The following is a 25304-nucleotide window of genomic DNA, read 5'->3' as shown; positions in this document are numbered from 1 at the left end:
CAAAATTCCAATGGGATCCTCTCCTCCGTAAACATATAATTATCGTCTCACCAGAGTAATTAGCGAAGAGAAATTGTTCTATGGGGAATGGCAAGCCTAAAGAAAAATGGTGCACGATCAGGAACGACCAATTTCACCGGAAAATTATTTTTCATAGGTAAAAACGGGGGATTCGTGACTGGAAACAACGAAAGAGGAGGCACAGTGTTTGGGAGGGGCAGTGTAAACCCGAGGATTCCACTCGGGGGCTGGATGTAAATAATTAAAGAGGTCCGGCGAAAACAAATATATCGTTTCGCGCAGTGTGATAGATGATGTTGCTTATTCACCGTCTTGGATGAAGAGAAAGGAGTGGTAGACGAGGAGGAGGAAGAGGAAGATCAGTCCTGGCGAAGCGAAGACGAGAGAAAGAGGAGGTCTCGGGCCTCGGTAGGCTTTTAGGACGTTTGGCGGACCCGGGAGAGGGTTCAAGGGCGTGCTGGACGTTTCGAGGGAAGGATGGCGAGGCAATTAGGAGGCCCAGCGGGGTGCCAAAATCGTTGCCCTCTTCCTCGTCCCACCTTCTTCGTCGAGCATCCTCCTACGCCCCCGGATCTTCGTCCTCTTCCTCGCCCCCCGCCACCTAATCCCGAGCTTCGCTGCTCTCTATTTCTTTTTCCACTTCGAATCGATCTTCGGTTAAGAGCGAGCACCTTCTTCTTCCTCCTTTCGGTTGAATCAGGAAGGACAAGCATTCCTGACCCACCCTTCGGTCGTCTAACTAACTCGATACGCCCTTCTATGTCCACACCCCCGCATTAATTCAAAACATTTCTGCCCACGAGGATGCTAATGTCAGTCAACCTGTGTTTCCATCCCGAGAACGGGATTTTGTTTGACCCCTTGCCATTCGATTCTTCGTGGTCGGAATTAGAATCTTTTCGTCCTAGATCATCTCTTATCAGTAAACTACGGATCTTCATGCAAAATAAAAGTTGTCTGTGTCGATTGCAAGGAGTAGAAATCAAACGGAATGTTATTTCTTCTCTTAATAATCGTAATAGATGAGATCATTTTAATACAACTTTTTAAATTTTCCTACAATTGTAGCAGTTTACTTATCAGGAATTCATTCAATTCATTGTATATGTACGCTTACTTTCACACTTTAACTTCCACGTCTCCCAGAAACGGTGATAGAGTTATTTGTCAAGATAAACTAAGTTTTGCGTGAACACTAAATTCATTACGGTGAAATGACGGGTGCTATATCATTGAATTATTGGAATTATAAAAATTCATTTATGGAAAACAATGGAATAAATTTCCCTGTCCAAGCATCTATTATATAGATATTGGAAATTACGGACGATCTCAATACATTCAGTGTTGGCACATTTATAAGGCAAGTTTTAGTATTAACGCACAAAGTATTGCGAATATAATTAGGATGAGAAAAAATGTAGAAGATAGAAAGAGCACTTTCTGTGTCGTGTATCTTAACATTTTCATTTTTATTTCTGCCAATTGGGGACTCAAAATGATCATGCTTACAGATTGTGACTAGGAGAGAAAACAATTTTATTGGAATTTAAAAAAAATGTTGGTCCTTTCGTTGATTTTATTTGAAATCTTTGGGTTGAATTTTATTTGTTTTCAATTTTAGTACAGTCATTTTTAGGGTCGCCTCCAGTGATCAAGCATAAGGGTCGTTGCAGACTATACCGACACGGCGGCTACCTGCACCGCGCCGCTAGGCCGTTTTGGGTTTCTTCTGTGTATTTCAATGGGGATGCGGATACTAGGCCGTACCGACGACCCGCCGCATCCCCATTGTAATACACAGCGGCGCGGTGCAGGTAGCCGCCGTGTCGGTATAGTCTGCAAGAACCTTAAAGGGTTATTTAATAAGGGGATGATTGTAAGTAGTTTGTAAGAGCAGAGTAGAAAGAGCCTGGAGACTAAGAAGAAAGTAATAATGTTTATGGTCATTTACGAGCCTAGAGAGGGCAGAAAAGAATTAAGGGAAGGTCTAAGGGTTGGGAAAAAGACAGTAAAACCCCCAACAGGATTAGCAGGAAACTAAAGACTATGCAGATAAAACAGAACTGCTGGCCGAGCACACCGACTAAGTCTGTCTTGTTACAGTTCGGATAAATTTCCGCATATTGTTCAAATCGGATTCAGCTAAATTTTTGCACATACATAGGTTCATTTTGCATTAAAAACATGTTTTCCACAGGGATTTTTGTCGACTTGAAATCAAATTTCTTAACATTTTAGTTTATTTTCTACCTTACCGACATAACATTTTTTAACTTGGTCTGGGTTAGTTCCGGGTTAGCTTTAGGTTGGTTCTGGATTAGTTCTAGGATACATTTGAATATGATTAAGTTTAATTTTTATTCAAGATAATCCCGGTAAGGTAGAAAATGACACTAAAATGATAAGAAATTTTTTTCGAGTCGCCAGAAATCCATTTGGGAAACATGTTTTTAATGCAAAGTGAACCTGTGTGCAGAGTTTTAGCCTAGTCCGATTTGACCGATATTCGGAAGTTTACCGGAACTTTTAGCAACGTTGGTATTTCAGATCACTGTTAGTTGAGTAGAATAGCACAGAAGGGTTGGCAGTCTTTAATAGTATCTCGTCTATGGTTTTATGTCCTGGGCACCGACGAGATACTATTAAAGACTGCCAGCCCCTGTGTTATTCCGCGGGACCAGTAAGTGGGCGCGAGTGGGCGCGGGGATAACGTGAAAGTTACAGTGATCTGATATACCACATCGCTAAAAGTTCTAAATAGTGCCAAAATAGTGCCAAAACATCGTCTGAAATATGGCGGAGAATGTAACATTTAATAATAATCGATATGGTTTCGTGATAATTCGCATTCTCACCGATACATCGCGACGAGAATCTCCTCAGTGGTCTTCTTTACCGACAAAATGCTGTCGTTGGCCTTCTGTTTCTCTGGATGGAGCCAGAATATATCCTAGAGGGCGTAAGAAATACCGAAAAATTCGAGTCCCGCCAACTCCCGTAAGGCTGGCAGTCTTTAACAGTATCTCGTCGGTGTCCTGGGCCAGGTCACTTACCGACGCTATACGTTACGTCTGACTGCGGACAGTTACAGAACAATACCTATGAGCGGTAGAAGGTTTCTGCCGACCTTACCCCCGGCACCATGTACCTCAACATTCGCTGCTAACTATTGCTGCAAAGGTAGCGACTAATCTTACTGACTGCAGAAAATATTGATTTTCCAAAGAAGTGTTATCTTACCTTCTTATACGAATGTATTTCATACTTCCACCGCTTAAATTGCATTACAACAAAATAATAATAATCAATTGATTCGTTCTTTTATGGAGAGGCCAATAATAAAGTTTGAATTTGTCGGTCTGGTGTTTCAGAAGTTACATCGATACAGGAAATACCCCTCCCCGTTTGCGTTACCTTGGCTACTGCACTGGAACTCATTCTACAAATCTGTCATAGAGTTTTGGGTTAGGCCATTCACTGTCCCTAATTCAAGTAAAAGAAGTTTTTCCTCGCAATAAAGTTAGTGACATTAATAGAAACATACCTCACATAGAAAACATATTTAACACTAGAACTACCGTGCCCGTAAAACTCTTCAATAGCTACTAAGAAGCTACTACTAAATATCTAGTTTAGTTTAGGGCCCGGTAGTTTTAGCGTTAATTCACCTGTTAATCTTTTTATTCAAAAAATAAACCTGTGATCTTCTTGGAGGAAATATTGAAATCATAATCATGGGGACGAGAACTTCGGAGATCTGCCGAATGTGCAACAGAGGGATGCAATCGTTCAACATCCCCACAAAGGAAGCAGATAAAGGGCACACCTACGCTTTCGTTAAAAGTCCCAGAGCAATTCTACATATCCAGAAGAAATACAGAAATCCACCTGGGTGAGTACCCTTTAAGTTAATAAAAATTATAGGCGAAAAAAAGGATCGAATGAGAAAAGTTGTAATTTCACGGAACCGTTGATAAATTACGAACGGGAGCAGAAAGAAAACTCTGTGTCACAAGTTTCGTTATCGTGTCGTGAATCAGTCTGATTTAACACGACGATATCGTGTCACGAAAACTATAATAACTCCGCGAACAATAGGAGAACCGTGTGTTAAATGTTATCGCCGCCGGAAGTCATCGTCCTTGGCAAACCCTCGATCGCTGTTACTCAGAAACTTCGATTCGTACATAAAACTGTATTCTCAGGATGCGATAAACTATTTCGCGAGCCGGTAGATCATTTCTATTCTAATCATTGAGGGAAGAAATGACATCCAATTCAGTTTCTACTTCTTGCAAAACTGGTCTAAGTCGATTCAAACTTTAAAAACAACATTTTCGTATGAGATTCACAGAAAATTTCACATTTATAATAAATTTTCGTTGATCAAGACTAATAAAATTCGAAATTAAAATTTTACATAGTATAAAAATATTTTCCAATTTTTATTCAAATGTATTACTTTAAATATCTCGAAACAAGAAATATATGATTTAGACCACTTTCATAAGTATGCGCATATATGTATGTAATCAAATAACTAATAGAAAAGATTGACGTTCATGGCGTCTACGGTTCATTCGCTCATCTATTATTTTGCGCCGCAGTCTGGTAACGAATCTGTAAGAACTATACGCTGCTGGAAAGGTGTGATACACCCGTGACGGTATAAGCAACGGTCGCATGTCGATTACTTCGTAGATGGCCAGCAAAAGGGAACGACCGCGCGTTTCTGATTCTATCGTACGTTTCCAAGTATTAAAACACTTTACGACCGTCACGGAAGATACTGTTCGCGAGATCATTCCTTTATCGGAAACACCCTATCCGAAGAAATATATTTTTCAAAGCGTTTCTTGATCCATTTTACACATTTATTCCACTCCCAGCATTTCTACTTTACTCAAGAACTAGATTTCATTACAACAATCTGAGGCTAATTAATCCATTGAATTCGATTAAAATTAATTACAGCGGATTGCAGGCCGGTCATTTGAAATTCAAAACTTCGTTACAGTTCGTGAGCTATTAGCAATCTGCGATCTCGAATCACGCGTGTCGCGTGCCTTGCAAAAGCCTCAAGGACGCCGCAGTATGTTAGCAGAAATTTTGAAATAATTGTCCAACACGAAGGAAATGTTCAATGACAATGTATGCCGCAGTGGGATTCAGATAAGAAGCTGCAGATGATCAGAAATTATTTAAACATAGCTGATATAGCATAGAAAATTCAGCAACACGATACAGAGATAATACAGAACAGATTTTGAATTTTGTCCATCAAATATTACTGAATATTTTTACCAATCTGTTGCACCCAATATATGGATTATCTAATTGTTGTATGTGTACCACTAGAATCGAGATTACTAAAATCTTTTGCAAACGTATACGACGCACTACAAAAAGCCCGACCAGGAAATCAATAAAATCATAAAGACGCAATCACAGCAATTTCCTTAACCCCTTCGCACGGTACAGTAAAAGCGTCATAAAATATAAATAAATTCCATCTGTCCATTCCACCAATACAACGCAGAGCTCCAAGTACCTGGAAGCTTTATAATAAAACTTCTTATCATTTTTTTGGCAGATCATAGGAAATGTCTCAAAAATCGTGTTAATAGTGTTACGAGATTTTTTACCGTTACATATCTGAGCACAGAATAATCTGAAATTAATAATAATTTGGATTTGGAAGCTCCGAAGGGTTCTTACTTTGTTTCAAGAAACATTACTTCGACATCTTAATCTTGAAAAATGTACTTTTAGCTAGAAAAAACGTGTTTCCAGATCGTAGTGCGGCAGTATACACATAAAGTTTTCCCAATCACAGCACGTGCCCTTTTTGCCCAAAGGTTAGAAGCATTAATCGACCAGAACCTTGCACGCGAGAAAAAGGCCCACGAGCGATTTATCGCCATGAATCTCGCCCAAAACCGTTTCGTCGTCAGCAAATATGTAGGCGGTGATCGAAAAGTCCGTTTGCCGGACGGCATGACGCAATTAGTACAGAGCCATTAGTCTCTCTTTAGCGGGCAGGGCAAAAGGGGGAATCAGTGTGTGTGTGTGTGTGGAACCTGTTTCACCTTGAAGAGGTTCCAGTTGGGTCTCCTACCCGCAACCCCTCGGTGCAAAGTTCACCTGGTAGTAGCCGGCCGTGGTGGAAACGTGGCCGGACACCTACGTGGTCATAGTTACCACCGATTTCGAAACCCCCTTCGGCATCACTTAGGCATGCGCAAAGTTGACGATGGTCAGCGTTATTGAGTGGCCGCTCGCGCGGTAAAAATATAGGCTCGCTTGGCTCGTCTGCGGTCTATGTCGGTCGATTCTAAGGACATTGTCCAGTCTCTGAACTCGGCCTCTGTGTTGCGAGCCGGTTAGTAAGGCCGTGAACACCGCGCTGCCACCCTCGCAATCACCTGACACCCTATCGCGACCTAAACGCTCATGTGTCAACCCTCAAACTTTAGTTTTCGTCGCACCGAATCGGTACGAAACCGCTTGAGACCATCCGAAGAACTTGTGCTCGAGAGATACTGTGTTAGTCATAAAGCAGACTTGTATGTAAATTATGCAGGACGATCGTGTAGGGGACACTGTGTCCACTATACGTAGTAAGCTAGTCCTAAACGTTCATGTTTCGGTCCTCGAAGTATATTTTTCGCTGTATCGCATCGCTAGAAAATCGAATAGATTGGTCTGAAGAGCTTGTTTTTCAGAGATACTGTGTTCATCACGTAGGATATTTGTTTTTCAATTATCTATGATGGTCATGTAGTGAGCTAGATGTAAACGCTGATCGTGTAGGAAATACTGTGTTAACCATTTAGCTTGTATGTAGATTATGTGCAAGCATAATCTGTTAAAGATTGAATGCTAGACCTTCCGATCGTCGAATTTATAGAATCGTTGGGGATAAGAAACCGGTCTGCGTATTGATAATCTTCGTAGCTGTCTTGAAATCTTCTAGAAAGCTAGTAGTAATAAAGAGAACTGTATCGTGCACGATGACCTGACTGAGTGTCAATTTTGAAGTGTTCGTCACAGTCAGTGCGGAGACTCCTCAGGAGAGATCATTAAAGATAGTGGTCGAGAGAGCATTGAAAGCAGTGCATCTTCTCGCTGTCTGACCATGGGCCGACCGCTTTCACTTTGAGGATCAACGAAGCTCCAAGCGCTTCGGTTCTCGCCAAGGCTCGTGGAAGCTGGACGAAGATGAACGGTTCTCGCTACAATTGGAGGAGGCCAGGAGAATCTTGGATAATAAGGGACTTGTGAGACCGAAACCATGCCGGCGGAGATATCCTCGCTGGCGCCACTCGCCAACGGGGACGCTTTCCATCGTGATCGTAAAAATCCCCGAGCGTTCACAATTTTACAAAAAGATGGGCTAGACAGCAACCTCCCTCTGCTCCACGTAAACGGTGACGCGAAAAACTCGGAGGTCTCTCGTTTCGAGAATTGCAACAACAATCTACTCGATCGGAAACGACTCAGCAGATCTAACGATCACCTAGTCCAGGCTGCTTTGCAATCTAGTCATGTGAATCCAGTTAGGAAAAAAGCTAGGAGCAGGAGCCAGGACAGTCTTCGATCCTTGGAAAAGGTTCCTGCGATTAAACCTAGTATTACGTTATCGACCGAGGATTTTAATGAGGTCCTGAACGCTAAGTTGAAGAGGATACAGGACCAAGAGAAGGAGGAGCAACGTAGGAGTGCGAAACGGGGTCACACGTTTCATAGAAAGCCGTTTATCACCACGGTGAAGACTGGGGAGTTCCTGATGCCTCCACCGGAAGTCGCAGCTCTTCTTGGCATAGGACTTCCAGAACCTGAGGAAACCGAGCCCTGTCCTCTTCGATCGAGATTCAAGTCCCTCGTGGCGATGGCCAGGAAACCGGAAGTCCGGCACAGCAGCCACAATGCCAGGTGTCCGGCTGCGCTCAAGGCCACCGTTGATTTCACTCTCGGAATGATGAACGCCTCGACCATGGCTGCCGCGACCTTGGAAGAGCGCTCGAAGAGGAGCGATTCAACGTAAGTTCATCGTCGATCGAAGTTTACTCTTAGCTTTTGGATTCTGTAGATCTTTCCGGGAAGAGGAGAACAAATGTGCAGTTAATGGAAAGAGGAAATGGAGGAAGAAGTCTGAATAACCCTATTGGAAAAAACTTGTAGAAAGAGAGATGGACTTTGAAAAGTGAAAAGATCGATTCGAAGGGCGGTTGCTGGGTTTTCTGGTCTACCCTCAGCGCCCTGTGCTGTAAAAAGTTTGTTAAAATCGTGATAAAAGCGCTTGCAAAGTTTCGAGGGTATCGATCGCGTGGTTGTCGTTCTTCGGTGATTTCTTGTCGTCCCTCCGCATGAACAACGAGTTCTTTACGAAGGAATGGACTGTTTATAGGGCGATGGGGAATGTGTTTTTTTCTTCAGCTAATTGGGATTTTGTTTTTCCTGTTTCAGTGACCAACGGGTTCCTTTGGGGAACATTATGTTTGACCGGCGAGTCGTTCGTGGGAGCACGTTCGCTGCTGCGCCGACCCTCGTAAGTGGCCAATTTATTAATTATGTAACCTAGTTAGAGAGGACGATAACGGAAGAATGTGTTCCGAGCTTGAAGCTTTTACTTTCATCATTCATTTTGCCCCAAAAGTGTTTCGATATGGTGCAGTAAATGGAATACTATAGACACGTTTTTTTCTCGAAAATCCTACAGATTGAAACGTCTGTAAAAACGTTGGAAAATTGTTTTCGTCACTGAATCTAATACGGATTTGAAGATTCGAGTCTTCGCTTTACAAAGAGACCATGAAAGTTGAACTACGAAAATTTTTAGTCGTTCTCTGGAGCTTTGAACGGAAGGTGTACTGTCGATTTAGGTGTAAAACTCAGTCTTAATAATACCTTGAACAAAAATCGAAGCAACAAAGTGTAAAGCGTTCGCAGTCGATACAAAAAATCGCCTAACGTTCATAGTCTAGCGCGTAGAATTGATTAGGGTGAACTTTCACCGCGTGCCACGTTCCCGGAGAAATATTTCCATATTTGTCGCAGATCGATGGGGAACAATCGATAGCGGCCAGGCAGGCGGAAGCAAGGAGGAGACATTTGGCGAGGAAGCGTGCCCAAGCACAAGCTACGAAAGCTCTGATTTTGAGAGCAGGGTCACCGCCACCGGTTCCTGGAAGGAAACACGAGCCTGTGCAAACTGAAGTCTATTTGGAGGAAGTAATTACCATCTTTCGTCACAATAATCCTCTCCCGATTTTACGAATTTTAATGAAATCGTAATTGTGTTTGGTAGTTGTTCGATAAGCCTGAGGAGCTTGATGTTGCGACGCAAACCGATTACTTCTTGGACAGACCTCCGACTCCACCTTACTGTGCGCCGAAAGTTGGCGAGGATGCCTGCACACAAATCGAGCCGGGTGATGTTAGTCAACAATGTTACAACGATTATCCAACATAAATTATGCCGATTCGTACAATTTTGATTTCAGAGACTAGGCTGTAAGTGAGATACTAGGCCACGTCAGTAAAGTCGTTAACATTTAATTACTCGCATATAGTACTTACAATCTGGAAACACTTAATTTTTTTTCAAGCATTTATTTCGTATCGAAGTAGCGATTTTGCTGAATAGAAATTGATCTATGTTGGAGTCATATAAAGTTCCATTTAAACAGTCATGTAGAAAATGGAGTGCGATTAACTGAAGGTTAAAGAAAGAGATGAGATGTTCATTTGCAGCTGTTCGACTTCGACTTCGAAGTGCAGCCGATTCTGGAGACGCTCGTGGGGAAGACGATGGAGGAGGCGTTGATTGAAGTCCTCGAAGAAGAGGAAATCGCCGCGTTGAAGGAGCAGCAGAGAAAGTTCATGGAATTGCGGGACGCGGAGAAAGCTGAGGAGCGACGTCTGGAGGAACAGGAGAGGAGAATAAGGGAAGAAAAGGTGAAGTACAGGCGTGATAGACTTCGTTCCAAAGGAGTTCACTTTCGAACTTGGAGAATTTTCATCGACAGGACGATAGACTGAAGCAGCATGAGACTGCGATGAGAGCTCAAAGGGAGACGGAAGAACGCGTCGCTGCTGCAACTCTTCTGACTGGCTACATTGCCGAGTTACTTCCGGCGGTTCTCGAGGGGCTGAAGATGTCCGGATTTTTATTGGACGAGATCAAGGCCGGTTCGTGAACTCGCAAGAACACACTGCTAGTTTTTGTGCATTAGTTAGTCTGAAAGGTTTATTCATTTCTATTGATTTACGCTTTCTTAAGTACTCGACATCCTGCACGCGTGGTCTTCAATTTTCTTTCGATGGTCCGAGTAGCTATTGGAGTTACTCGATTGGCTATTTTTTTTAGCAGGATCGATCATTTTTTGGACTGTTTCAAATTTTTTTACTGTCAAAGCACATATACATATTTGAAATGCCAAGCGATAGTGTACTGTAGCGCAATCATTTGCGAAAAATCAAAATTAACGGGCTGTGTCTTGAATGCGAAAAGTTTTCTCTGCTTTGCGATGAAATTTTGTGGAATTAAACGGTTCGGTAAATCAATCGGCAGGTCAATGAATAATAGCAATGTCTCTTTGCGCAGACGTGGAGGAAGGGTTCGTCCCTTGGTTGATGAAGGAGGTGAAGAAGGAGATGGGTAACATGATCGAGAGCAGGGAGCTGCTTATGGGTAAGTACTAAGTATTAACAATGATTCAAAATCGTTTGATAGCCAAAGGATGGAATAAATTTATTAAGACATCGCATGAAGTCTGAATAAATTCTGTAAAATAGGAAGTTTAGCGTCAAAGAGGATTGGACCCAGCTAGATGCAAAATTTTAAGAAAAAGGAGGAGTAGAAACGGAGTTCTTGGCGCAGATTAGCGACCGGGACAATCCATACCGAAAGTATGAGATTTGCATCGCGGCGAGCTTGTCGCTGAATTTATGGGGGTGCAATTTACACCGGAGGAAGTATTTAGACACCGTTCCCGGTAATGACAGCGTTGCCTACGCTAGCCTTGTGGCCATTCAGAGACGGAAGAACTCTGGCGCCGAACGTTATTGTCCTTTCAAAGCCAAAAATTTTGAAACCGGCGAACGGACGGCCGTAAGCTCCAGGTACAATTACCGATGACCACGATCTGGTACCACCATATCGCGACATCGGCTTATGCCCTTGCTCCGTTATAAATTATCTCGGACGTCGCGTCGGTCGGTGCATCCTCGGGAACCAAAAAAATTTTGCATCTATTTGGTCCTCGTATTTCGTAGCTGAAAAAAGCTCAATAAATATATAGTTATGCTATGCAATTTTGTAGAAATTATCAAGGAGATCCTGGAGAACCGCGCAGAAACCTACCGGAAGCTCGGCGAAGAGTACGACGCGTCGAGAAAGAAGCCATTGTTGCGAAACATCGAAGACGGCGGCTGCGACCCTAACTTCGTCAATTACCAGCCACCCGCGATCGAGAACTAGAAATACGTAGGTGTAGCAAAGTAAAATACTGTTTATTTGTCGAAGAGTTTCTCCTTTTCTCTTTGCTTTGGTAGCGTGTGCCGAGCGTTTGCCGAGCGTTTTAACGCTGCTTGATCTTCGACAGTGAAACGAGCGTATCATCGTTAGCTTTTGGATTTAGGGACACCTTACCAGCACAGGAGCAGTCCCCATCCCCGGTGGCTTCTACATTAAGCAGTGTACACAGCTGCGAAACAAATCCATCTCCTCGGGGCTGCGGCCTGTGACAGGTCACCGTCGATCTACCGATCCCCTCGGCAAACATGAACCACCACTGCCAAAATCCATCAGAAATTAATTATCGATCCTCCCGGTCTGGATTATTCCCGAGAATTTCAGTTCCCCCTCCTGTGACAAGTTTATTCGACGTAGAATTAAAAAGTCGTACTACTAGATTGCGATTAGAGGATCAAATAATAAGAGCGAGCTGCCTTTGAGCAACAAACAACAAATTAATTTGGTGGTCCACCTCGTCTGGACTATTTTTCAGAAATTTATTCTCTTCGTGTACGACAAGTATATCGGATGCAAAAATATTTGCATCGATTATTTATAAATTGTCGAAGAAAACACGAGGTGAAATTGCTTCTCCCTCAACTCTCTCATTCACACTTTCCATACTGCTTTTCCTTCCTCTCTTTCTCTCTTTATCTATCTAACTTTTGAAGAATTGAGAGAAAGGATTGTAAATGAAACGGGATCCCTTTGTAACCCGTGAGGGAACAAAAAATCAATATACATGCATACATACTAATTTTACTTCTATTTTGAAGTTGTTCAAAATGATTTCCTATATTTGCAGATTTCTGGTGCCTACAAGAAGCACCAAGCAACCGTCACTGACAACCATAGAACCATTTTTTAACCACGAAAACCGACCGGCATCGTTCACAGCAATACTAATTTTACGGAAGCAAAACCGAATAAATGAGATATTTCCTACGCTTTCCATTCTTTCCTCTGAAAATGAACCAAAGCTGAGTCAACTACTACTCTAACTTACTAACCTACTCCCTCCGGATTACCCATCGCCAACTCAGTACAGGAAAGAACAGCTGAAGAGACAATCGTCGAGTCGAAAATACACTTATCGCTAAAACGGTCGATCGTAATTTTACCTCCCTCTCGCGTCTATTATTACAGATTTAAAGACTTCTGAGAAAAGAAAAACACAAAGCCTCAAAATTCAAGCAACAATCACACTCAGAAGATTTTTTGCAATAATACGATACGCTAAAGTAAGTGTGTCAGTTGGTGCAACAATCGATCAAACGTTGCAACATCTTTTAGTTTTGTCCCTAATTATAATTTCAATTTTATTTGCTAGTGATTTTTCACAACGTACACCTCCACTATTTTTGTGGAAGCGGTACGCGTTTCGGTGAACCTTTTTGTGCCATTCCTACGGAATAAGCTTAGGCTGTAAAATTTCAAGTAAATGGCCTGTGAAAAACCAATTATACAACGGAAAAAAATTGTAAACGGTCAGAAATGACCAGCAGACTGCGCGAGGGTTATGGCGAGCTAGGAAATTGTTGTATAGGGAGGTGAAAGTGAAATAGAAGCAGACTGGAATAAAGTGTTGGCGCCAGACTGTCTAGACGACTGTTAGGTCCGGCGCCGACGATACCAGCCCCCTGCAACTTTGCTACGGATTTATTAAATTACTTCAGACCTGTGCGTACCTGTTCTCGGAATGTTTACAAGTGAAGTCGACCTCTCTTACCATTAAACGACGTGACGGTTTGCTGCACACCCACAATGGTCCGGTTCCTGCGTGATTCGCGTTAATGGCAATACTGAAATAGGGATAGAACAGGTTCGCTTTTGGTAGGGATTATCGGTTATTCCTCGCTGGTCTTCTCGAAACGAAAAGCAAACTTGGAACAACAAAGAAATTTCTTCCTCCAACAATTTTCAGTTTCAATTTTCACTTATCCATTTTTCGTTATGAACACATAACATCCGCAGCGCAGTTGTTAATACACAGCAGATCTTTATGCAAAATAAAAATTTTATATCTAATCTGCGTCAAACTGAAGCGAGGTAGAAATTAATTTTCTTCGTTAATATGTTTAATAGGTTGGATAAAAATAATATAACAGTATTCTTAAATTCTGTTAATGTTTTTACCGTTTTAAATTACACAGTTTCAGTGACGACAATGACAACGAAGCTTTTTCAGTTAATTCAGTTTCAGACGATGCTAGTTGTTGTCTTTGGAACGCGTCCGAAAATTATACTAGCCCTTAAATCGTAGGGTGGATTCGTCGTCGGTACACCGCGAAACTAAAAAACCTGTCCAGGCCAATCAGGATTAGATCGATCATAATAGGATGAGGTTTCACGGTGAATCGAGATCGGCACAGTTTTAAAAAGCCACCCACCCCAGTTTAACGCACCCCTTCCATCGATGGACAACGACAAAGTGAGGGGAGGCATATTGTATTGGATTAAATTAAGCAAAGGGGGTTCCGAGCCGATACCGACGGTATTATATGCAGGAAACTTGTGTGCCAAGTGAGTCGTGTTTTAGGGAGACTCGAGCACGGGGGGCCAGGTTGCTCCGACAAAGATCGCGAGGGGGTGGTTTTCGTGTTTGTTTCCGCATGTGACCCGTGTCACCTGCGTCTCCACGGGGTCCTCTCTCTTCACGATCTCTATGGTGCTCTCTTTCTCTCTCTCTCTGTCTCTGTCTCTCGATCTACTCAGATTCTATTTTCTTTTTTAGAGAGGCGATAGATGAAGAACCTGCGTCACTGTCGTATTTTATATACGGTTATACCAGATGGTCCGTTTAAATAAGGCCACCTAAATATCTATTCAGATTATTGTGATGCAAGAAATATTTGTTACGTAATGTGCATGGTGTCAATGGACCAAATATCTGGCAAGAATATTTTCTTCCGAAGGTCATTATTTTCGGAGTTATCAAGGTCATCGATGTTTTTTGATACATAACTACATTTTTTTTTATTGCATCGTATAACTGATCGAACCCTGTATACAATTATGTACAGTAACTTTTTTAACATTGGACCATACGATTTAAACTTTCTTCAGAAGTTAGAGCAATTAGTTTACTACATGTTGCGATAAGAAATTTTTTGAAAAATTGCAATATGTCGGAATTATATAGAAAATACTGATAGTTCCTTTTTCAACTTTTTACATATAAAAAGCTCATAAGCCCCTATATTGAAAATTTAAAAAATACCGAAATCGGTTGACGCGGGAAAAACGACAGACATTGGAAGATGTAAGGTGGAAAATCGTGAAAAATTGAAATTTTCACCATTTTTAAACGTTTGCAGCTCTTTGCAACGTTGACCGATTTTGATGAAATATTCAGAATATGTTTCATTGATACCATTTTTTTAAACATTTTTGTCACGTTGTGTAGCAAACCAACTGTTCTAACTTCTCAAAAAAGTACAAATCGTATAGTCCAATATTAAAAAGTTATCGTCTTTTTAAGAGTGTTCGAACTTCTGGACTTCTGTTCTGAATATTTATAACGTGCGTGCGTGCAGAATTTATTTTACAATAAAGTGGTACATTAATTTCTTACTACAAAGTTCGTGATACCACATGTAGAGTTCGTTCGGTTCATGAATTGACTCTTAAAATCAAGTAAACAGTACCTAATGGTTAAATACGATGCTGAAAATGGGGACAGGGTTCGGAGATCGCGTCGTGGGCCACTCGACCGGCACGTGTCGTGTTACAGAGTACTCGGCTACACGAGACACGGACAATATGTCGATGCCACGTGGCAGAATCAACCAAATTTTGACCGCAAGCTCGATCATGATATTATGTATGTACTGCGTTCCTACACATAATTTCGATGTTTATCAAACAATAAACTTGAAGTAAGGGAGCGACTGCACTCGAACACCATACATTAATATTAAATTGATCAAGCACTAAAAATGGCTAGCATTAACTTACAAAATCGACAAGTTTGAATTAATTTAGGTTTGATGTGATCTTTATTATTGTACCTGCTTGACTTGAAACATTTATTCAATCATATACCACAGGATCGTCTATAACTGTAATAATTACAGGGTAAAATATCAAAAATTGGACATTTGTGCCTATAATCATGAAAGTGGTCTAAGGAAAAATTTTAAAACAAAATTAATTCAACGTAATTTTTATTATACAATATTGTGTCAAAAATGAACCGTTCATTTAATATGTTAATATCCATTTCCTTTAAATATCTCGGAACAAGAGCACATTTGACTGATTGCGGTAGGTTTAGTATTAAACAAGGGAATAATTTCCAATTGACAATTATTATTTTGCAGCGAGAGGTCTGGTGATTTTATATTTGGGTGGGAGTTCGGAAATTATTTTTCGATCGCAAGAAAAATTGTGAAATATTCGTGTCAGCTGATGAACAACTAGCGCGTACTCCCTGCAAATATTAATAATACATAAGCCAGTGTCGCCTCGTTGGGAGAGCTATTAGGGACAGACTTTTGACACTTGCAGAACCGCGACGAATCACCTTTATGGTGACCTCCCCGCAGCGGTGACCATAATTCAGGCTTCTCGCCCCGCAGCATCCACCGCGTTATATAGAATCTCGTAAAAGGGCTTCGAACAATAAGATTTGTTACGTGTGTGCCATGGGGCGAAGGGATCCGCGTCATTCGCGTCATCCTAAACCTGAGTCCGGAAGAAGTTCTTTCTTTCGAAGCGGACGCTGGTCGTTTTGCTCTTCAAGCAATCTACTGGTCTTGTTCCCTTCGATCTGAACGATCTTCATCGATTCGAACTCCTATATAAATTAATTTCGTGCAGATGTGTGCGATAAGAGATGATAATGTTAATTAAAGAAATTGTCCGAAAGAGGATATCGCAATTGTTATTCGAAGCGAGAGAGAGGCCACGAGGAAAACAATAAGACAAAGCTAGGGCGAGGTGCAGGGTGTTGCGGGCTTGTTCCGAGCATCGGAGCAAAGGGAGGCTGGCGATAATACGTAGATGATAATCGCGATATTAATATCGCATTGGGAAGCGCGCACATGCGTGCAAGGGCCCATTGGTCACGGCGGAACACTTGCTCGCTTGCTGGCTCGCGGTTCTTTCAATGCACCCTGATTTTAGAAAGAGAGAGGGTGGAACCCTAACCACGAGCCGAACCAGGATGCGGGTAAAACCCGAAATTTATCCTGACGCTCTGCCGCGAAACACAAATGTGTAAACAAATCCGGAGTGTTTGAATTGTTCAAACATGGACATTAAATATCTCTTGAAACAATTACACTTTCTGTAGATTCAATAATCTTTTGGAACTGGACAACAAATTCAGACAATCCATTACAAGAAGTACTTTTTCATTTAATTTTTATTCCTCAGAACAATGTTTATTTGCCATGAAGGCCCGCAGTTTAATGCCAGTGGAAAAAGACGAAGTTGGTTTGCAGATCGTAATGGCCGAATTTCCGGAAGGTCGTTGTGTTTATCGTCGACGAAGCATGCGGGGGGATCGAACACTTGCTGCAGACTAGACGGGGCACCGAAGAATGGCGAAACACTCGTGCTAGAGTTTCGAGGGACCAGAGATTGGGGTTGGTACAGGGGATGGTGCAGCTTGTGTGAACACTCGTGTCATTCCCTGGTCCGGCACCATTCACCCTGGATGAATCACGTCACCCGTGCAGCACGCGGTCCACCAAGAAGAACCATGCTTCTTCTGGTTCGCCTTCAGGGTGGCTTCCTTGTAATTCTCCCTTTTATTCAGGGACATTGCCTGCAACTATTTATTCCTTTCCCAGTAAATCCATACGCGAACTATAAATTCTAATCAACTCTTTAACTAGGAATCATGAATTAATTCATCACCTGTGTATGCTACTACTCTCCAACATCCGGTAATTTTCTTGTTATTTTAACACGTTCCGTACCGAGCCGTTGTTTGCTCGACAATTAAACAAACTTATGTGCTTTTACTCCTTCTTTTGGTGGATATACATAATATACATTCTACAGAGTTAAACTTGTTATAAGATATATGTTTGTAGCGCATTAAATAAATATGTCACCGTGTACCACGGAACGTGTTAACAAACAATTCTTTCACTTTATTGTGTCATGGTAAACATACTGGTGAAAAGTATATTTTATTTATGTTGACTGTGGCAACATATTTATGCCCTTCTGATTTTGAAGCGTTGCGTTATGCTTTCGTGTAGACTCATCAGTGAGAAGACACGTTATTCACTAGTGGCCAGTGAGCAAATAAATTCAGGGCCCGGAAACCTCTTGGATTTGGGGAAAAGATCTATCTTCTCCTAACGGAAGTAGTATTAAACTGGATGCTCGTTAAGGTTGGATGGGCAATGTCGCGATGAGTCGTACCAGGTCTCTACCGGGATCTATCTAAATAGAGGCAATAACGTGGAAAGTCTTCTAACCAGAACCTGATAAAAATCAGTGTATTAAGCTCGAGCTGCGTAAGCTGTCGAACTCTCTAATCGGTACTAGCTATTAGCGCAAAAATACCTGCAGCTAGCTAAATTACGTGCCGGTCAAGGCAAAGATTAAGCGAGCCCATTAAGCCCGGAAGAACGAACTCCGAGGAACGCGCGTAATACCGCGAGGGCGCAACAATCCTTCGAAAATCAGAGTTGTGTTGAATTACAATTGAATTACTTCATGCATTATAATTACAAGGTACTTCAATGATATCGTATTCAATTATTTCGTAATTCGATTCAATCCAATTACAATGTAATTCGTTTTTACAAATTCATATTGTGTGATCAAAAAAATTGAATTATGTACTACAATTACAATGTAATTTAAGTACTATATATATAAAATACAATGTAATTCAATTAGCATAACTCTGTCGAAAATTGCCATCGACGACTGGCAAATACGTAAAGAGAATTCTTATTCGCAGCCTACGGATAAAAAATCGCTGCGAGAGATAATTGATGGCTGGATACGAAATTAAAGGTATTGATAGGACCGCTGGTCTACCGATCGATCCGGCTAGATCGGCGAACGATTAGGCAAATCCGCGGCGGTATCGCTCGATCGTGATCTACGCACGCGCCCGAGAAGAATGTGCCATTTAATTTCCTAATCAATCGTTGATTCAGATGCACCTTTCGGGAACCGGGGGACACGAGGTCCTCGACGGGACACGCATCGGTTTGCAGCTGAGCCAAACAATGTCCTTTCACATGAGGCTTTTATAGCCCCATCAAACATCCAGCGGTCCAGGGCTCCTGGTGACGGCCCTTCACGACCTGCGCGTCACGCCCGAATCTACACCGAGCGAAAATTAACCATGGTGTTGGAAACGAAGGTGTTGCAAAACCGAACAACCTCTGATCGATCTTCCTACTTCAAATTGTTCGGCAAGTAGCATACCTTGACATGTTAGTTTACAATAGAAGTTGCTAGTTCTGCGGTAGGAACTATTAAAAAATCACAAATTTCGAAAAATGATGAAACAATTACCATAATGGGTACAAGTACATTTCCGGTAATGGGTACAATTTGAAAATGTGCCATAAATCGCTTATTTGTTATCAGATTTGTATCATTTCTACTGCAATGTTCTCGCATTGTCCGAGTCTCCAAATAATGGTACCAAATATTCAACAGGCACGACAATTAAAGGGGTTCTACGTGAATTATTAGCGTGCGGTATGGTTGGAAAAGTCGGAACAATGTAGAGGTGAAGCATCGAACGAGTAAACGAACGAGGAACAAGTAAAGCTGTTGAACGCAGCGACCTGTTTTGTAAATTTCGGCGCGAGGCCCGGATTAAGTCTAAACGACCGGTATTGTCGTTGTCACGGGTTGCCGACCACGAGTTTAATTCTATAGGTACTGGTCAAAATGAGCCGGGTAATCCGGCGCCAGACGCAATTTCTGAATAAGAGACGCATAAAGGATCAGGACCTCTAACAGGTAAGACGTATCTACAACAGCACAGTATATTTTGCAGGGTTCTTAATGTTGGAAAGGATCTGGAAACTATACTTTTGCCCCCATAACTTCTCCAGATCCCAGACCCTGCGATCGGGATAGCTGGGCAATAAATCGCTTCATGCGGAACGCTGCACCCACCGAGTGACTTTTCGGCATGCTTCTTACAGGCAAATCGCTACCTCGATATTCTTAGCCGACACGGACCGGTGAGCAACGACCACTTTGCAGTGTTACCTGTCGACTATAAGCGAACATTAACGACAAAAATTTTTCAAGAACTTGCGAGCTACACTCCGGGACAAAAAGATCGTCTATTTTTACCCATTTCGTAGAATAAACTGAAGAAAATGAGTATTTTAATATGTCAACATATTCTGACATGCCTGTATGTATAATGCACTGAATATCATCGACAATATTTACTTCAACAGAATTCTAGAAATGAAAACGTAAATATTGTGGTTCGCAAGTGAGACAAGTCAACCTCAAAACATAGTTAATAAAGTCCGTGATATTATCTCGTGTTGTATATTTGTTGAAAAAAGGCGAAATATTATAAAAAATGGGTCGCGGAAAGAGATTGAACGCGAGTGAAATTCACACTATAATAAAATTGGAAGAAGAACAATATTCAGTGACAAAAATAGCAAAAATTATGGATAGAAGTCGAAAAGTAATAATGAATTTCTTGAAAAATCCGGAAAACAATGGTAAAAAGAAGAGTTCTGGACGTCCGCAAAGTCTAAATGCCCGGGAACGTCGTGCAATACTAAGAGCAGCATCCAATTCTAGGATGACTGCAAGACAAATTTCTCGAAGTGTTGGTGTAGACACTAATGTAAAGAATGTGAGACGTGTTTTACAAAAATGCAAATACATACAACGAAGAAAATTGACGAAAAAGACACAAAATTCTTTTTGTACCCCCACAATTGGAGGCGATATTTAGGTGGCCGTATTTAGGAGCACCACGCTGTAGAGGTATTTTGTAAGAATGTGTAAAAACAAAACCTTGGTTGTAATGTTAAATAAATAAATATTACGTTAATTTTAATGTTGGTGCCGATGTGAAATCGAAACCGATTGTTATTATTTAAAAAATCATGGTCACCTCAATCTTCTGTTCAAATAAATTTTTTCCCGATATTTGATGTGGCGAAATTTTTAGCTATCTAAATGCGAGAAATTTTGTAAACAATGCCAAAGGAATTATTTATTACTTTTCCAATTTTTTCTTAAAATATTTTTACACATTAAATTTAATTACAAATTAGCGAAATTGCTATAAATACACATATATCTTACTTCTCAATTTTTATGTCATTCAATAAATTTGAATTTTTGAAACCGCTGAATGGGCATTTGGAGCATTGAGGATCTTACTAAAGGATAAATACAGAACTTATTGTGTGTATTGGCATACTTTTCACAATAAACATTTTCTACCTCGATTGCAACAAACTGGAGTGAAGTAGAAATTAGTTTTCTTTCCTAATAGCGAAGTATTTCTAAATTCTTCTAATGTTTTCACTGTTTTAAACTACATCTATTCATTTTTGTCATAACTGCATAAAATCCGCTGTCTATTTATGATGCTCATGATGATTTTATGTCAAGTGTAGCTGACCAACGCAAATGCTCAAGAGGCAGGTTGATGAATCAGGAACCGTGCAACCCGAACGCGTTTCACTTTCAGGTATTATATCAGATAGCAAGCTTGGTGCTAAGCCTATGTAGATTTAAAAATGTAAAAACCAGAGTTGGGCAGTAATTAATTCTTTTGTAATCGATTTCTGTAATCGATTATTTAATGTAATTTAATGTAATTTGTATAGTTTGTGTACTACGAACGAACCAAATATTATCATTCCAAAGACATTACAAGATTATCAAAATGCCTAAACAGATGCAAAAATGACGAACAAGCTAACAAACAAGAAAGGATCTAACAAAGCGGAATATTGAGATGTAGGAAGACGTTGAATTGGTGTTGCAAGCGGTTGGGTTGGATGCACCTTGCTCTCCCATGTACAGTCGGCCGTCATTCATATTCCCACCACGAAACCGCATTGTCTCCACCCCGACGATCGTCAGCGAATCAGGATTCGAGGATCGGACTGTAGGCCTGACTTATCCCTGCCGGCTCCTTAAATACAATTACGCGTCTACCCTGAGCTCCGAAAATTAGGGTGTATCGGAAGAGTGGGGATAAACAGCCCCCTGCCAGTCAATTTGAGGCACGAGCTACCGAGAACATTTAAAAGGCACGTGCGATACGCAAGTCGCACTCAGTTTACAACTTCGACACCGGATCATCCTGGTTATTGAGAACTTCTTGGTCCTGACGCTAGTGACACCCAAGCCGTCAGGTGCAAACGCGATCATAACCGAGCGTGAGAGTGCTCGTTTGAACTTGCAATAACAATTCGTGTGAACTGACTGTTTGTAAAAGTGCCTAATAAACTGGAATTACTTGGATCATTCGAGAAACCTGATGCATTATCGTTCAATTGGAGAAAATCGGCTGTTTGGATTTCTGACACTTTCTAATGGAAGCTAGGAACGCGATAATGTACCCGCCTTTCCTCGCTAATAGAGCTCTGATCATGAGCATCGAGACGGTCCAGAGAAGCTCGCTATCTCAACCATTTGCTGATAGGCCGATTGTCAGGGCTTCTGGAATACTTTCGAAAGATTCTACCACCGAAGTCATTGATGTTAACCGGCTGGCGCAGAACACTACTGCGTCGATACAATACGTAAGTTGAGGAGTCACGAATCTTTCGATTTCAACCCTTGCGCACTGTTCAGAAAATCGGGACGCTTTTCGAGTATGAATGGAGCAAAGTGGTCATTTTTATGTGCAGTGTTTATTTTAGGAGGTTAATAAGTATTGCTAGCAAAGATCTTCTTTTGAGTGGAAATGACGCGAACAGTGCACCAGGGTTATTTTATATCATTTCTCCCTGAGCAGTAGCATTTCAGAAAATTAAACAGCTGCCCAAAACAATAATTGGCAAAATACTGACTCGGAACCTAAGTGTCTGTTTGCACAACAATCTTGACTAAGAAAATCTTACTTTTCCTATTGCAGGTAGAAATCGCAGATGCGAATGGCCGGCTCTACTGCGTTAATGGGATCGTTAGTACGCCATGTTGGTTGAAGATCATCACTTTAGCGAAAGACTGTCAAAGCAGTAATGTTTTACTGATGACAACCGACGAAGGTGTGATGCTAAAGGTTGCCAGGTATATCGCTCCGGGTGAACCTCTGCTTCTTTGGTTTACGGAGCACATCATTGCTTTGCTGAGCATGCCGTTCCTGACACCCACGCACATTCAAGGTAAGCTTCTAAATCATTGAACCCCTTAGACGTTTCATTCAATCTTGAAACTATACACTTGTCCACTCCAGCCTATCGAAAATTGATCTTCCTTTCTAACAAAGTCACTTCTTCATTTCCAGGCCAAACTCGCTACATTTGCCACGTGTGTCACTGCCTGTTCGAATATCCAAACCCTCTGAAGGTTCACCTGGCGCTGAACTGCAGCCGATTGGACATCAGCCATCTCTGGTCTGTTCTCGCAAAGGAGTTCACTCTGACTCGAAGAAGGAGCTTATCCTTGAACCTATCGACATTCGAATTCGAGCTGACCAGTTGTCCACAACCATCGGTAGCAAGAATATCTCCGATCCTAATCGAAAGCAACAACTCTCCAAGCTCCTCAAACCATCCGTCACCGTCATCATCATCATCATCCAATGAACCATCTCGTACTTCCTTCAATCAACCACCCTCTACTTCATCATTCAACCAACCATCTCCTTCTTCGTCATTCAACGAACCATCTCCTTCTTCATCATCCACGCAGATTTCTCCTAACTCTTCCACTCAAGTGTCGCCACTGGAAAAGGAACTGGGCTTCAGACATTCGGCGTTCAGGCCATACTTGCATCAGACCAACATGGTTTCTAGTTTCGAGGACAGATGTCCTCCACCAAGAGAAGGTAACGTCGTGGTACCATTCAATGCCCAGCCGAATCCTCCACCACTACCTGCGGACGTCCATGCTGCTCAGATGGAGACGATTGTTAGCAACTTGGGAAAATCGAAGCAGGGACACCTGTGCATATACTGCGGGAAAGTTTACTCGAGGAAGTACGGGCTCAAGATTCATATCAGGTAAGCAGATCTCCTTGTGTTTATTAATTTCATTGTAGAGCTACTTATCACTGAATCAAAGCGTACCGTAGATTCGAAAGAAAACCACACCAGTGTACGAATGCTTCTTTCATTCTGTAGAATGTAGACTGGACTCAAGAATCTAGAAGATTCTGATCGTCGAAGGATCAATTTTCCTAAATCTCCTGAACCACGTTACTAATTGTTTTTCTCGTGTTCAGGACCCACACTGGCTACAAACCGCTGAAATGCAAGTACTGCGATCGACCATTCGGAGACCCCAGCAACCTGAACAAGCACGTGAGATTGCACTCGGATGGAGAGACTCCATACAAGTGCGAACTCTGCGGCAAGATACTCGTACGAAGGAGAGATCTGGAAAGACACACCAGGTCGAGGCATCAAAATAACGTTGAAGAGGCCACAGACTCCTCGTCCGATGGAATCGATGTTTAACACGTTCCGTGCCACGAGTACCACGGACGATACACGTTAAAATATCCTTCCAGGACGCGTGTACCACTGGTGGTACAAACTGGAATATTGATTTGATGCGCTAAAAAATATATTTTATAACAAGTTTAATATATTTTATAACGAGTTTAAGACTGTAGAATATATTCCCACCAAAAGAATGAGGTATTATAAAAAATGCAGTACAAAACAAAGCAAATGATTCGGCACGGAACGTGTTAAGGAAACGCCGATGCGGTGTTGATCATGGTGCTAACCCGTTGCTGATAAACTTCACTGCCCAATCTTATAAAATAAATGGGTAATGATATCGCGGATGAATTGTCAATATCTTTGTGATAAATACTCGAATTATTTTTGTAAGATTCGAAATAGTTTTGTATGATGTAATGGGAACACTCGATTTATTTTTGTTACGTCGTTAAGGAGATTATATGTATATAGTAAACACTTAGTCGATGAAGTTAGGCGAACGCGAATAGCTTACGGAAGGTGCTCCTACGAAATATGAGGAATTTTGCAATTGACATAGACGTAACATAATTATCAAATATGTTCGTAATAGTGCTATTTTTTTAATGAATAGGTTGTAAGATGATTGTAATGAAATCGGCGGGGGAGATCAGTCACAGCTGAGCTGCACCGCTGTTCCTCGATCCTTCATCGTAATATAAATTTAAAATTTATATTTTTTAATGTATAAGCAGCGATAGAATTAATGATTGTGATCTTAGTTTCTAGTCGATGAATTAAATACAATTGTATACATGGATGGCTTGTTTCTCTTCGCTTTCGTATACCCAACATACATCATCGAATACTCCAATATAAATTGTCCACACATATTTTAATAGAAATAGGATTTCATCAAAGTTATGATTCTATTTTCAAGTTTCAAGCAAGATAAATGATTCCACAGAAAATTTGCCCAGGTCTGATGTATGCATCGTATACCGTAAAAGTATAAAATTATAGTTCAAATCTGCAGTTTTCAAAACAAACAATATGCTTACCGTATTTCCCATAAGAATCATTTGCTTTCTTCTTTCTCTCATCACAATGTTATTAACGTCCTCGTTATTCACTATAGTCCGTAATGTATATAATTTGTAATTAGTCTCATAGGAGAG

At 41.4% G+C, this 25304-nt stretch overlaps 2 protein-coding genes across 3 annotated transcripts; both read left to right on the top strand.

Moving 5' to 3' along the window:
- Positions 1 to 6207: 6207 nt before the first annotated feature.
- Positions 6208 to 14860, top strand: Rsph3 (Radial spoke head protein 3). 2 transcript variants are annotated; one of them, XM_076425695.1, is made up of 9 exons: positions 6266 to 8067; positions 8494 to 8575; positions 9085 to 9258; positions 9335 to 9463; positions 9781 to 9984; positions 10056 to 10218; positions 10634 to 10720; positions 11352 to 11515; positions 12351 to 14860. In XM_076425695.1, the coding sequence occupies exons 1-8, from the start codon at positions 7319 to 7321 to the stop codon at positions 11507 to 11509; spliced, it is 1746 nt and encodes a 581-aa protein (XP_076281810.1). In that variant the 5' UTR covers positions 6266 to 7318; the 3' UTR covers positions 11510 to 11515; positions 12351 to 14860. The 2 variants fall into 2 exon arrangements, with proteins under 2 accessions (XP_076281811.1, XP_076281810.1); XM_076425696.1 differs by lacking the exons at positions 11352 to 11515; positions 12351 to 14860 and having other exon boundaries at positions 6208 to 8067; positions 10056 to 10274.
- A 6647-nt stretch (positions 14861 to 21507) lies between these two features.
- Prdm13 (PR/SET domain 13) lies at positions 21508 to 24175 on the top strand. The gene is made up of 4 exons (XM_076426029.1): positions 21508 to 22275; positions 22611 to 22860; positions 22983 to 23700; positions 23922 to 24175. Exons 1-4 carry the CDS (start codon positions 22066 to 22068, stop codon positions 24154 to 24156), a joined length of 1413 nt encoding a protein of 470 aa, XP_076282144.1. The 5' UTR covers positions 21508 to 22065; the 3' UTR covers positions 24157 to 24175.
- Positions 24176 to 25304: the final 1129 nt, after the last annotated feature.

This window comes from Lasioglossum baleicum, chromosome 6 (genome assembly GCF_051020765.1).
Source record: "Lasioglossum baleicum chromosome 6, iyLasBale1, whole genome shotgun sequence".
Classification (NCBI taxonomy): Eukaryota; Metazoa; Arthropoda; class Insecta; order Hymenoptera; family Halictidae; genus Lasioglossum; species Lasioglossum baleicum.
The sequence above is the reverse complement of the archived record's forward strand: the minus strand, read 5'-3'. Positions and strand labels throughout refer to the sequence as shown.